Source organism: Saccoglossus kowalevskii, chromosome 10 (genome assembly GCF_978046115.1).
Source record: "Saccoglossus kowalevskii chromosome 10, keSacKowa6.1, whole genome shotgun sequence".
Lineage (NCBI taxonomy): Eukaryota > Metazoa > Hemichordata > Enteropneusta > Harrimaniidae > Saccoglossus > Saccoglossus kowalevskii.
This window is the reverse complement of record NC_140650.1, coordinates 33,335,276-33,350,429: the sequence shown is the minus strand read 5'-3', so window position 1 is coordinate 33,350,429 and position 15,154 is coordinate 33,335,276. Positions and strand designations below refer to the sequence as shown.

Sequence of the window (15,154 nt, the reverse complement as noted above, 5' to 3'; positions counted from 1 at the left end):
TTAATTCACTGACATGTAATGATAACTGTTCATATTGGTTGGTCATAATGATGTATTTTTCGGATAAGGATTCAACCACTTTCCTTAGATCATTGTTGTCTTTCCTTAGTGTATTTACAGTGTTCGTATTAGATTCACTCTCCATTTTAAGTTTGTTAAGTTCTTTTTCTAAGACCATATTATCTGACCCTTTGACTAGGTTTGGAGGTCTTAAACACTATTCTGACGTGACATACTGCCACAAAAATACAACACAAAGAGTGAAAGAAAATATGCGTATGTTTAGTATGACAATATCTAGAAAAATCTTGTATTTCGATTATAATTTGTTTGGAATACCTATCGACCGTGTCCCGGTAATAATTTTTTTGAAATGCCGACTGCCGTTGAGTTGTCCATATCGAGTTTAGGAAGGCAGTCGGTACCGACGTCTGTCATTCAAAACAATCAGCCGAGACAGGACAAACATTGACCGTAATTTGTGGAGATCATATTCAGTAACTTGAGGGCTGAAAACACAAATAATTAAACAAGTACTATTTATTATATATATATATTCTTTTGTTTTTCATCACAAAACTACAGAAGACTTGTCCTGGTGAAAATGTCGCCTTATATTTGCTTGGCGAAAATTTTGGCAAATTCATCATTATCCCTAGACAACCAAAGTAACATCTGCATAAATCAACTTGATTCATTTGCTTGCTTATATATCCACACATAAATAAATAAAAGATCAACACACAATAGTTACCACACCATAGTTACCACACCATAGTTACCACACCATAGTTACATTCAGAAGAACTGTTTTATTGCACTTATTTATTTGTTAACAGTGAATGTCATTGTTGCCAAGCCAGTGAGGCCACATGTAATAACATCACCCGGTGATACCGGACCAACACCAGATGGCGTTCCAGTTAAAATCAAATCACCAGTCTCCAGCGTCATGAACTGGCTAATAAAACTGATCAAAAATGGAACTTTAAAAATCATATTCTTTGTATTCCCCTGCTGCTTCATTGCATCATTGACCTTGAGCCATATTTCAATGTCATGAGGGTCAGGAATTTTATCAGGTGGTATGAATGAACCTATGGGACAAGACGAGTCAAATCCTTTGGCCAGCGTCCAAGGTAGTCCTTTTTTCTTCATCTTATCCTGGATGTCCCGTGCCGTCATATCAAGGGCTAATGTATAGCCACCAATATGCTCCATAGCAGTAGACTCTCTGATTTGAAATCCCGGCTTTCCAATTACAACACCAAGTTCAACTTCATGGTGTAGATTGTCACTACCATGTGGGAACTGAAACAGTGGAAAGTTATAAATTAGACTGTTAGTGAATTAAGTAAATTGATACATAATTCAAAGATAATATTGAACATTACAAAACCTGGCCTTTTGTATAAATCTAGAGATGGCCTGCCTAAAAGACACCTAAAAACAAAGTCAAATTTTCAAATGAATTTCAAAAAAAATTACAGTCTTGTGACCTTATATATATTTATATATAAGGTCAGATATATTTATAGAATGAACACAAATTTGAAGTGATGGTACTAGAAGCAATGCACAAACACAAAAGTCGACATCTTGTCTTTCATATCCCAGGAATTTGGTATATGTGGTTGGCTTTAGTGCCTTGTCAAGTTCAAGTGTAAATTGATTTTAGACAAATGATAACAAAGGGAAAAATCACAAAAATTAATTTGGCACTTACTGAAAACAGACTTTGGCATAGTCAAAAACACCCATCACAGGTCATCAATGACAAAATTAAGAATTAGTGCTCACAGACTACAAATAGAAACTGGGAGATATAATAACACAGATATATATTTGACAGAAAGTAGATGTATTCCAATGTTTCCAGTCTACGCAAATTTGCATACTTTTTAAAATTCACATCTTAACGTATCTCAAAAATCCAATTTGTTTCAATGCATGCATTGATGTGTTCCAAGTCAATGTTGAGTGATGATTTGTTTACAATAATTTCAGATTCCTTGTGAATGTGGTCACGACTGCCATATTCAATCCCCATACTTGATTCAATAGACAGTGATGCAAAAAGAAATTTCAATAACAAATTTCAGCCTCTTATTAATCCCTATTCAGACAAAGTCTGGAAAGGGGGACTTATGGATTGACCCCTGTGTGTCTGTGTGTCCATGCGCCTATTTGTCCATGTGTGCGTCCAGACGTATATCTTAGACATGCCTGGACTGATTACACTCAAACTTAACACATACATCATACATAATACTATACATAATGGCAGCCATTTTTGTACTGAAAAATCATCAAGATCAAGCATTTCTCGGCTGTTTAAAGATGGATTATATTTTAACTTGGTATACATACACTGGTCATTATGGGACCCTGTACATATTTTTAGTCCCTGTTTGGTTGCAGTTTAAACTTGGTACATATGTTGGACATTATGGGATCTTAATGCACAACATTTTGTTTTTCAGATCAGATTGAAAATGGCCGACTGGTGGCCATTTTGTTTAAGTGAATGTGGCTCTCGTGCCATATCTCTGCCATGCTTTGACTGATTATGTTCAAATTTTATATATTCACTATACATCATGACATAGATATACATATGTATTAGTTTGACAATCCGATTCAAAATGGATGACCATTTTGTTTTAATTACCGTACTCGACCGCTTTAGCGCCCATGCCCGGGCAAGCGCCCACCACCCACTTTTGCACAATTTTTATATTTGGGGTCACATTCGGCAAAGCGCCCACCTCTTCAAAATGCAACTAATTTAAAACTTGGTTTTGCATAACGAGTCCTGGTAATCGTTTTTATATGATACAGCATGGATATCGACCGCTGTGAACATGTTGTGAATGCGTAGAACACGGTAACCATGCGTAAACTACGCTTTGACAATGACCTGTTAATACAAGTAAAATGCGGTAAATATTTCATGCCATATTCAGTTTACCTCTCAAAAATGGCGAGTTACTAGTTTTTTGAAAAAACCATGTCGTTTATTCTCTGAAATCAATTCCAATAGATCATACTTCGACATCGATAATTCACTTCCGCACTGCGTTACCCGAAAGTCTTCGGGAATTTCAGAAGAATTGCATCAGTACAACACAGCATTTTGATTGGTTAATAACCAACATGACCCATTAGGTCTAAGGACGCTGCTGCAGGTAAAATCTGCAAATGCATCATGGCGGAAAGCGACTTTCATCGAGAGTTTGCGTACGATCCAACACCTTCGTCAGTGGAGATAATATGACAATTTTGACTTCGACTGTGTTCCAACAGACTCAAATGTTTTTAATTTCGTAAATTCTGGTGGTACGTAATTAATATTGTAATAAAATGTGCATATTTTTTGTGATCATTTCTGTTTCTTCATTGTGAAAATCAATGACGACTCAACTAATTTCGTAATTTGATTTTCCCTCAAAGACGTAATCCGTCACTTGATGAATCAAATTTTTCATTTGCACTCTTTTTCGAGGGGGGTGCTCGGGTAAGCGCCCACCCCTAAAAAAAAACGTGATTTTCTGAATTGAGGCCCCTGGGCGCTAACGCGGTCGAGTACGGTAATGCTGTTCCAGAGCAATATCTTTCAATATGGACAAGTACTAGTACTATAAACAAAACTATATAAATTAGATTTGATAAATAACAGGGACTGTGCCATGCATGGCTTATTTAAATTTACATTGATAAATATATATATAAAGCTACTGTAAAATATATTTTTGGGAAACTAAATGTAGTGTAGTTTAGTTAAACTTCTGTGAAAAACCATATATAATGTATTAGCTTTGAGCTCAGAGTCTTGGTAACAATTTGCATATATTTTAATCTGGTCCTATTTTGAAATAAAAGTTTAACAGGTTGGACATAGTAAGGAATCCAAATGGCCAACACTTGCAATCAAATACGATATATAGTAGATATTATTTGGCAATAGTCCTAATTAACTATTCAAAATATCTAGACGTTTTGAGCAATGGCGCTTATTTATTTACTGCAATTGAATACATTTGTCCATTATCATCATATCCAAGAACACAGACACATTCCATTGCCGATTTTATATCTCAAATAGCCACTAGGTGATTAAAATTTATGCGCAAATGGCCAAATAAAAACCCAACCTTTGCCAAGATTTTACATGCCAACATTGTATTTTTTATGGCCAAAAATGCCCATGGAAGGTGTTCATCCCCTATTTGTAGCTGCACACAAAAATTGCAGTGGATGAGACTGTACATGTACACATTGTTTGCACAATGCACCTGTATACAACAGTCACACATGAATTGCGCCATTACAGATTCATCACAGAATCATTGCATTATAGCTCAATGGTGGTGATCAAACCAGAAGAATTGTAACACAGTACCAGTCAATAAGACCTTTCTTCAGTAGTAATCCATTATGAAGAAAAATCATTATTGTTTAGTACTCGACCAGTATTGGAATGTTATGTTCATTTTACAAACTTTTAAATGACTGAATCAGCTGATATATTATTGAAGGGTCGACACTGAAATTAATAAAAACAAAATAGTCACCAATCGGTCATTTTTGTTCAAATCTCAAAGGAAAATATGTACATGTATAATCCAATATTCATAATCCTAGTACAAAATTTGCATAACATAGCCCATAGCACCTCAGAGAAATTGTTTCGGACACGTTCACTGACTACAATTTTATGATTTACGACAAATTATATGTCAATAAAATAGATCTGTTCATCATGTATTGTCTTTGTCAATACATGTCTGAAAAATAGATGAGTGGATGAACGGAATTAATGACCAGAAGTAGTCATCAAGAGACATTAAACTGAGAAACAATTGTCGGGATTAATACCAGTAGTTATCACCTGCCTTCTTTGGTTTTGTTTACAATGCTATGAGTGACTATTTATTATATCCAACTGTTGTTTACTATGTTTGCCAAATAATTTTCTTTCAGTCACAGTGAGCAAATACAGACATGATATGTTCTTCTGTAATTTACATGTGTCCTGAAGTTACTAATATTAAAAAGCTTAATTTTGGCTATGTTACACTATTTTGCATATTAGTCATGTGACAATGGTCAAAAGAAGACAAGGTTTTTATCCGGACTACCCATGTGTGGTTTATGATTGATACACATTTAATAGATATACTCACTGTAATTGCATTGCCTTCTTTAAGATATGAGGTAGTTGGTTTCAGAAAAATGACTGGTTCTGTGGGAACTTTATTGCCCAACTCGGCAGCATGTTCGCTGAAATATACAAACAAATAAATTCATAATTTCTATTTTGGGTTTGTGCTTTATTCAAAAGCATATATAGAACACCTCACATTACTAAAAGATATGACATTCTTGTGAAAAAAAAAATTAATTTCTTATATTATTATAATTACATATACCGGTAGTTTGATTGTTAATTGATCACATGTTCTTTTGTTGTTAAGCACAAGTCCATTACGTAGTCTCCATTAATAATTTCAGTGTAGAGGTTTCACACATGGACTTTGATGATCTAAAGCATTAACAGCATTACCCGCCTTGGATATAGCAAGTAAATTAAAGTGGAAATAATCTTCATTGAACTCGTATCCTCATTGGGATTTTGATCACATAACACCAATTTAATTTTATGGATGACATCCGCGCGCGCATTAGTTTTCGCCTGTTCTCAAAAAAAAAAAAAAAATCTCCTACGACGAGTCTCCACAGATCGGTTTTCTGTCCAGAACTTGCCGACTCATATTGTCGCAAAGCGCCGACTTGTCGTAAAACTCGTTTTGGACTACCTCAAAACTTTGCTGGTTCCCGGCGTCCTTTGCGAATGGTAGGTAGGACGCAGGTAACTAGTAATCGCCATATTGTTCCATTTGGGCCGGTTTTCCGGCCGGAAGGCACGTGACTGAGTGACGTAATTTGAAAACATTCCAAGTTTCGTTCTGAGTAAACATGTCTATAATACTACAATAAAGCCATGCTCAAACATACTGCCTGCTTAGATTTACACATTTGAGATGTTTCTGACATTCCTCGCTGTTTCTGTGAAAATTTATAACAAAAGAAACAGTTTTTTATTCACCCAACTTTCGAAAGTAAAAGGAAACCCCTGAATGGCCACGAGCGTAAGCGCTGCCGTCAGGTAACCAAGGGAAATAGAACAAGCAACGAGAAAGTGACGGACCAATCAGAATGCCGGATTCATTACTAGTTACCGGCCTCTTGTGGCTTGGTACGCCATGACACTTGAGGCGGGAACTAGCCAACCTCAAAACCAAACTCCGCACAGTTAGATGCGCGTTACGTAAAGCGCAAAGACCTATGGGAAAGAGATTGCCTCAAAACATGCAAATTTTGCCATAAATGATCCAACATGGCAACCACACCACCAAAATACGTGAGCATAAAAGTTCAGAGGTGAAACGGAGGGATTGTTGTAGACTGGTACGCAATTGACATTGGCCAGGGAGACGTTTTTACAGCTATACGAGAGGTCGGTAGCGGCAAGCGAGTTTCGCCCAGACAACTTTGAGAACATATTGTCCAGAGTGGCTGTCCCGCGTTTCTTCTGCAATGTCGAGAGAAATGGGAGAGGAGTGGAGGTGTATGGTGGCCTAAAAGTCGGTCAGGCGACAAATCAGTTCGGTTGCTTTGTCCGCATTGAAGTCGACAAAACTGCAACGAAAGCAGCAGAAGCTCCTTGGCCAAAGTCCCCTTACAGGGTGAAGAAAATTTTCTTCTTATTTTTTTTTCATTTTCTGATTCGGATAATTTGCTTGCACACACATTCAGTAATATTTTGATCATATGACGCATTTTCATCAAGATACATGTATATAATTTTCTGCATCCAAATTTTTGTTGACTCTCTGTTGGTGTTTTTTTTCAATATCGAGCCTCTTATAATTTGTTACAGAGTTGAAGTAGTTCTTGAGCATTTGTGTCTACACTTAGTCTATCTGAAGTGTCACTTTAAAAGCTGTAGTTTGAATGTCAAAGAAGTTAATTTCCAGGTTGCTGTTGACAAACGTATTGTTCATTTTTAATTATTTTTTTTTCAATACAACACAGTAAGTTTTTCTTTATTATTGAGTTGATGTATATGCCTTTGGCAAAGCTAACATCTGCCTTACCCTATTACCTTTTCAAAATCAAAGGTGATGATACCTGTGACAGTAATACAGTACGAAATATGTACATCAACATGTGCCTCCTACAAATAAAGACTTGTTGTTTTTTTGATACACTGTGGTTAAATTCGTAATAATAGCTCCGTAGTCTTGTGGTCTTAGCAGCATTTTTTTTTTGGGGCCGAATTTTTTTTTTTTCGCCCTCTCGCATTAGTTTTGGGGTCTTCAGAGGATGTCATCCATAAAATTAAATCAGTGTGGCCTAACAATAAAAAAAAATCAAAGAAAGCTTAGAAAGAACTCCCGTGTGCTGAGAAGTATTGAAGACACATTAAAAATTAATTCAAAATTACCTGTACATGAGATATTGATAGAAAAGCTGAAAACTAATTATGTACATCAGGTAACTAATATGAACAGAACAGAACAAAAAAATTATGAATTATTATGCTAATTAGAAAATTAATATGAACAAATTTTAACCCAAAATTAATCAGGCCTGTCTATTGTCGTAGAGCATTTATGTACCAAATTTTATTCAAATGTGATGATCAGTAATTGAGATATCAGTGTTAATTAATTATGTTAATTAGGTGATTAATAAGCATAAATATTTACCAAAAACTAATTGGGTTTCTGCATAGTTCTCTTTAAAAGTTTCATTAAAATCCAATTTGTGGTTCTTTATATATCAGTGGAACATTATGCAAATTAGGTAATTAATATCCAATTAAAACTAATTAGGTCTCTGCATAATCCTAGAAGATCTATGTAGCAAGTCTCATTGAAATATGATGATTACTACTTGATATATCAAAAGCTGAAAATTAATTAATTATGCAAATTAAATAATTAATATGTACTCATATTACCCTAAAAACTATCAGGTTTGTGCAGTTTCCTATGACATCTATGTACCAAGTGTCATTGAAATGTGATGATTACTACTTGAAATATCAAAAACTGAAAATTAATTAATTATGCAAATTAGCTAATTAATATATACTGATATTAGCCTAAAACTATCAGGTCTGTGCAGTGTCCTATGATGTCTATGTACCAAATTTCATTGAAATGTGATGATTACTACTTGAAATATCAGAAGCTGAAAATTAATTAATTATGCAAATTAGGTAATTAATATGTACTCATATTACCTTAAAAACTATCAGGTCTGTGCAGTGTCCTATGACATCTATGTACCAAATTTCATTGAAATGTGATGATTACTACTTGATATATCAAAAGCTGAAAATTAATTAATTATGCAAATTAGGTAATTAATATGTACTCATATTACCTTAAAAACTATCAGGTCTGTGCAGTGTCCTATGACATCTATGTACCAAATTTCATTGAAATGTGATGATTACTACTTAAAATATCAAAAGCTGAAAATTAATTAATTATGCAAATTAGGTAATTAATATATACTGATATTACCCAAAAAACTATCAGGTCTGTGCAGTGTCCTATGACATCTATGTACCAAATTTCATTGAAATGTGATGATTACTACTTGAAATATCAAAAGCTGAAATATAATTAATTATGCTAATTAGGTAATTAATATGTACTCGTATTACCCTAAAAACTATCAGGTCTGTGCAGTGTCCTATGACATCTATGTACCAAGTGTCATTGAAATGTGATGATTAGTACTTGAAATATCAAAAGCTGAAAATTAATTAATTATGCAAATTAGGTAATTAATATGTACTCATATTACCCTAAAAACTCTCAGGTCTGTGCAGTGTCCTATGACATCTATGTACCAAGTTTCATTGAAATGTGACAATTACTACTTGAAATATCAAAAGCTGAAAATTAATTAATTATGCTAATTAGGTAATTAATATCTACTGATATTACCCTAAAAACTTTCAGGTTTGTGCAGTGTCCTATGACATCTATGTACCAAGTTTTATTGAAATGTGATGATTAGTACTTGAGATATTAGTGGAAAAGCCGAAAATTGATTAATCATTATGCAAATTAGGTAATTAATATTGCACAGATTTTTACCCAAAACTAATCAAATCTGCGCATTAGTTTAGAGCATCTGTGTGCCATGTTTCATCAAAATCCAATGAGTGGTTCTTTAGATATCAGTGGAACAGTCATGAAACAGCTAAAAATCAGCTAATTATCATGCAAATTAGATAATTAATATGCATGGATTTTTACCAAAACCTAATCAAATCTGCGCATTGGCCCAGAGCATCTATGCACCAAGTTTCATCAAAAACTGATGTATGGTTCTTGAGATATCAGTGGAACAGACGGACACACATACACACACACACACATACACACATACAGACACACTAACTGCAAAGACTCCCTTTTTGTGCTTCGCACACAGGAGTAAAAAAAATAACGAAAATAACAGGAAATCAAAACAGAACAAAAAAACAGGTTCAAAATAGTCATCATTTCAAATCATAAAAATAAATATAGTGACATGATCAGTGATAGTTATTGTGCCCTGGCTGAAGGATTTACTTTGGCCAAAGACACAATAACAAACATGCTAGGCTAAGGCATTCATTTAGCTTGATCAAAACATGATCAAAATCAGCTCAAAGTCAGCAATATTAAATCAAATCAAGTGCTTCTGTGTAACCCATCATAGGTGCATGTCAATACAATAAGTTTGAATGCAAATTATCGGCCCTGGCCACAGTAATCTAGCTGGTATCACAATGCTAACTGTGTATAAGATTGGTAGGTTAATACCAGTGTTACCAGTAGACTGTGATCATAATGTCTTTGCATCAACATTCATTTAACACATTCATTAAAACAAAATGGCCGCCAGTCAGCCATTTTGAATCCGATCTGAAAACAAAATGGAGTGCGCATAATGTCTAATATATGTACCAAGTTTGAACAAAATCCATCCATAAAATATCGAGATCCAGTTCTGGAATGCCAGAAATGCTTGATTTTTTGACATAATAATGGCCACCATTCGGCCATTTTGAATTGAATCATCAAAGCACTAAATCTGCATATCTATGTCATGATGTACAATAAATATACAAAATTTGAACATAATCAGTCAAAGCATGTCAGAGATATGGCACTAGAACCGCATTCATTAAAACAAAATGGCCACCTGTCAGCCATTTTGAATCCAATCTGAAAAACAAAATGATATGCATCAAGGTCCTATAATGTTCAATGTATGTATTGAGTTTAAACAAAATCCATCTGTAAACAGCCGAGATCTGGCTCTCGAATTCCAGAAATGCTTGATTTTGATGATTTTCACCACAAAAATGGCCGCCATATGTATTATACATATGTATAATATTATGTATGATGTATGTGTGAAGTTTGAATGTAATCAGTCTTTCAGTCAGTCAGGCATGTCTAAGATACAGGTCCGGACGCTCACACGGATGTATGCACAGAGGTCAATCCATAAGTCCCTGTTTTCGGATTGCAATTAAACAAGGACTAAAAAGCGCTTTATTCCAACCATTCATAAAATTGACATTTCTAATTTGGTCACATTCAAATATAATATGCTGATGGATGTAGCTGTAATATTGAATTTAAAACTGTCAAGGTATACAACTGTCGACATCTGCCTATACTGATACTCTTAGGAAGTTAATCATTATCTATTGAATACAATTCAAAGTCCAATTCAACTTAAGGTGAACGCCTCTTTAAAAGTTGGTCATAAATGGCATGACAATGTTACTGGTTATTATGTACAACCATGAAGGTATACTTGAATGAAACAGCATTTTTTTGCAGACCAGGATTTTTGAGGAAATAAGCCAAATATATTTCAAAAATTGTTATTTTAGAACACAGAACACAATGTTGAAGCAAAATAAAATTGTTTATTACTTTTAACATGTCATTGCTTTTTCAACATATATCACTAGCCTACTACTCCAGACCATTCGTCTCAGTGTTCTCGCTATCATCCACACGTGTGTAACACTGGGACAAATGGTCTTGGGGTACTTGCTTACAGTTTGAGATGGGGTTTAATCTCTATCTGAAGCAATTAACAACCAAATTGCCTTCATTGACTAAAAACTGCAATCATCTTCTCTAAACATAAGCACCTGATCGCATCGAGTACATTTTTAGGTTGAAATAGATAATTTTCATTCATATGCTTCCAGCTTCCATGAAAACTGGACGTGCTGGGCAAGAACTTTTACGACCCCCTCTCCCCATTATTTGTTTTGAGGGGCCTTATTATTTAGATTACCAGGGGTGACAAATCATTTTCAGGATACCTATAGATATGGTCGTCGATGATTCCCTGGATGAGCCCGATTCCAATACAAACAAAGGAGATAGAATTTACTACCAATACTTTACTAAACTAAATTAAAGTTCAATGTCGGACGGCTTCCATCATCTTGTGTCCTGTAGCTCATGTGCACGACGAAATAACCTGCTGTCGCACTGGGTCCGGGCCATGAGGTAACATGTCGGATTTTGAAATGCGGTAAGGGGAACTAACCTGTAATTCCTGCCAACACACACTATTTTCCTGCCCAGTTCAACAAACCTCGATAACCCGGAAGCCATTTTCAGCCGTTTGGCTGAATGAAAATTGCGCCGCTTACGGTGGAAAGAAAACCCCAAACATTCTTTCGTTTTGGAGAAAACTAATAAAAACGTCAGTAAAAAAACTGTTTCTCCAATATATAAATAGGTCCATACTAACGTTTTTAGACAGGGTGAAATAATCATGTTGGTAACTAATTTTTTGTTGAAATTTGAATAACAATTACTAAGATTAATGAAAATTTCACAATCTGATTGAATATAATACTAGTATTTTTGTTGCTATTGAAATTTCAATGTTTCTTGAAAAATGTATACAACAAATTGGTAAATAACCTTATTATGTTTGTGGCTTACCCCAGAGAATCTATGTAGTGAGTTTCATTGTAACCATACGATCAATTCCTGACATATCAGCAAGACAGAAAAAAAATTAACAAACTTATACAAACTAAGTAATTTATCATCAAGAACTAATCATTTCTGTCTCATTTAAATTATTTAAGTAGATCTTGAGATATCAGAATGTTGCCTAATTTATGCAAATTAGGAAATTAATTGGTACAGATTTCACCCCTTAAAATAATTAGGTAAGCACATTATGCCTAGTTTCAATTAAATCTGATTGGTGTTCTTGAGATATCGACAAAACGCACACACGGACAGTGACAGCTAGGGTATTTTCAAAAACACCCATTCTGTGATTTGCACACAAGATAAATAAAACAGAGTTTAACAATTATTAACTTTGCTCCTATTCATAGATACCAGGTAAAGTTTACAAGGAATGAATTTAAAGAGCAAATTCCAGTAAGTATTTGGAGAGTGCAAGAGAAGGGCTGATGAGAGAGATGTTGTATGCTGATGACTTGGTCTTGATGGGTGACACAATGGAGGGATTGAGGGAGAAGTTTGTGAAATGGAAAAAAACATTTGAGAGTAAGGGTTTGAAGGTAAATCTGGGAAAGACAAAAGTGATGGTGAGTGGGACAAAGGAGAAAGCTTTGGTGAGTAAGGTTGACCCATGTGGCATGTGTGGAAAGACGGTAAAGGTAAATTCAGTGCGGTGTGTGAAATGTGGGAAGTGGATACATGGGAGATGTGCAAAGATAAAGAGGGTGACCCAAAGATTGGCAAGGGATTTTGCGTGTGGAAGATGTAAGAATGGAGCTGGAAGGGTGGTGGAACAGGAAGAAAAGTTGTGTGATGAGGTTGAGACAGTGAAGGAGTTTATATACCTGGGGGACAAGGTAAGTGTGGGTGGTGGGTGTGAGGCGGCTGTGACAGCTAGAGCAAGGTTTGCTTGGGTGAAGTTTAGGGAATGTGGAGAGTTACTATATGGGAAGAGATTTCCCTTGGAGATGAAAGGAATAGTTTATAAGAGTTGTGTGAGATCAGCATTGCTGTATGGGAGCGAGACATGGTGTTTGAGTGAAAATGAGTTGGGTATTTTAAGGAGGACAGAGAGAGCGATGGTGAGAGTGATGTGTGGGGTGAAGTTGATGGACAGAAAGAAAACTGAGGACTTGATGCAGATGTTGGGTTTGAAGGAAGCGGTAGATCGGTTGGCGAAGGCAAATGGGGTACGTTGGTACGGGCATGTGCTGAGGAGGGAGGATGGGCATGTATTAAGAAGGGCCCTTGATTTAGAGGTGAGCGGTCCAAGGAAAAGGGGAAGGCCAAAGAAGACGTGGAAGATGCAAGTAGAGGAGGAGAGTGAGAAGGTTGGGATAAGGATGAGGGATGCTTTAAATAGTGCAAAGTGGAGGGAGGGGGTAAGAGCGATTGCCACTAGTTTAAGGTGAATCCGGCCACCCTCGTCTTCGGGGACCAAACCGGATTTAAAACTCTGGACTACTACATTTGAGAGAAGTGTTGGCCCAAAGTAAAGATTGATATGGGACTCCTAGAAACATATACAACATGTAAAATACATTGGTTGTATACATGAAATTCACACATGCTGCGCGACACCACCACCCATTAGCAATTTATAAATATCAAAAGTGAGTTTATCAGTTTTGACCAAAATGCTTGAAAATATGACGGCAATCAGTAAATGTATATACAATTATTCTGTTGGCTCTCAAATTAATTTAATGTACAATATACATGATAAAACCCATACATGTTTTCAAACAACATAATGAAATTTTAAAAATTTGGCAGTAAAATTACTGGTATAATCTGATTTCAGGGACTAAAATAGGATATTACCATGGTATAATAAAAAAATACCAGGAAAAATAACAAGAAACATTTCCCCCTCATATGCCAAGAAAAACCTTGCAGGACAAATACTGGACAAAGTTGTTTGAGCTGTTTTAACCTCCCCTAAAGAATTTGTTTGAGCCACACCTTATTGTAGATTCCAAACTGGTTGATTATTAATTATGAAATTTATAGAAAATTGAATTTAAAATGTTGAGTTATTAAAAGTACAAAAGAATAGTTTATGACTGAGAAAACACCAACATTTACAATCTCTTGTTTATATACCCCAACAAATTGGGTCAGAAAATACTGGCCATAATTGAGCAGGATGAATATTACAGTAATCATAGTGGAAGGGTAAAATAATCACAAAAAATAGAAGAAAGGAGAAAAGTAGAGGCAATATTAGGCTTGGAATAAATACTAATCAAAATTGGAGGGCAAAATAATCACCAAATTTCAGTTAGGAAAACTACTTTTAGCTGGAACATGACTCATCAAAATAACACATCAGGTTACTGCACTATTAAAATAACAGACTTTGGACAGGAATTGACCTTAGTAATCTTAACATCTGAATCTTAATGCTGTAAGGGACGACGTCAACAGATCGATGTCGGATAAAAAACTTATTTGCTTTAGTTTGGGGGTGGGGGGTTTTGACCTCAAAAAGTTTCCATCCTACAAAAACGATTTTATTTTTTAATGAAGTCAAAAAAAATCTTGAAGTATTGGCAGTTCGTTTTTTTTCTATCCAACCGAAGACGAGAAAATGGTTTGGTCCGTGTGTAAATATATGTGTTAAATGAGGTGCATTTGTAAAGTCTTTTTACACCCACCCGACAACCAACTGATATGCAATACTACTGTACGATTATCCATTTGTATTTAATGGTGAATATAGTCTGACGCCATGACCAATATTTATCAATTAAGTTTCAGTGGGGGGTGAGGGGGTTTTGAAAAAAACTAAAGGAATTAAGTTTTTTATCCATCATCGATCTATTGGCGTCGTCCCTAAATGCCTTCACTGTTGTCCATACATATCCATGTTTGAAAAAAAACAATAAAATAAAAATGTTGAGTTATTATATTTCCCAAATATTATAAAAAAATATACATGCAAATCACAGCAAAAATGTACTTGGTTGAGAGTTCATACTGGTTAACAACACGTTTCACTTTAAAACTATTCCAATAAAACCACTTTGAGTTATTGTAAAACAAACAGAATTGTA

General features: G+C 35.2%; 2 protein-coding genes across 2 annotated transcripts; one reads left to right on the top strand and one right to left on the bottom strand.

Moving 5' to 3' along the window:
* Window positions 1-792: 792 nt before the first annotated feature.
* LOC100370223 (oxaloacetate tautomerase FAHD1, mitochondrial-like) lies at window positions 793-11,737 on the bottom strand. Its single transcript, XM_002737386.2, has 3 exons — window positions 11,656-11,737; window positions 5,187-5,283; window positions 793-1,311 (listed from the first exon to the last, which is right to left on the bottom strand). The coding sequence occupies exons 1-3, from the start codon at window positions 11,721-11,723 to the stop codon at window positions 826-828; spliced, it is 651 nt and encodes a 216-aa protein (XP_002737432.1). The 5' UTR covers window positions 11,724-11,737; the 3' UTR covers window positions 793-825.
* Window positions 11,738-12,553: 816 nt separating this feature from the next.
* On the top strand, window positions 12,554-13,507 carry LOC144359485 (uncharacterized). The gene has a single exon (XM_078012679.2). The coding sequence runs from the start codon at window positions 12,554-12,556 to the stop codon at window positions 13,505-13,507; it is 954 nt and encodes a 317-aa protein (XP_077868805.2).
* The last annotated feature ends 1,647 nt before the right edge of the window (window positions 13,508-15,154 follow it).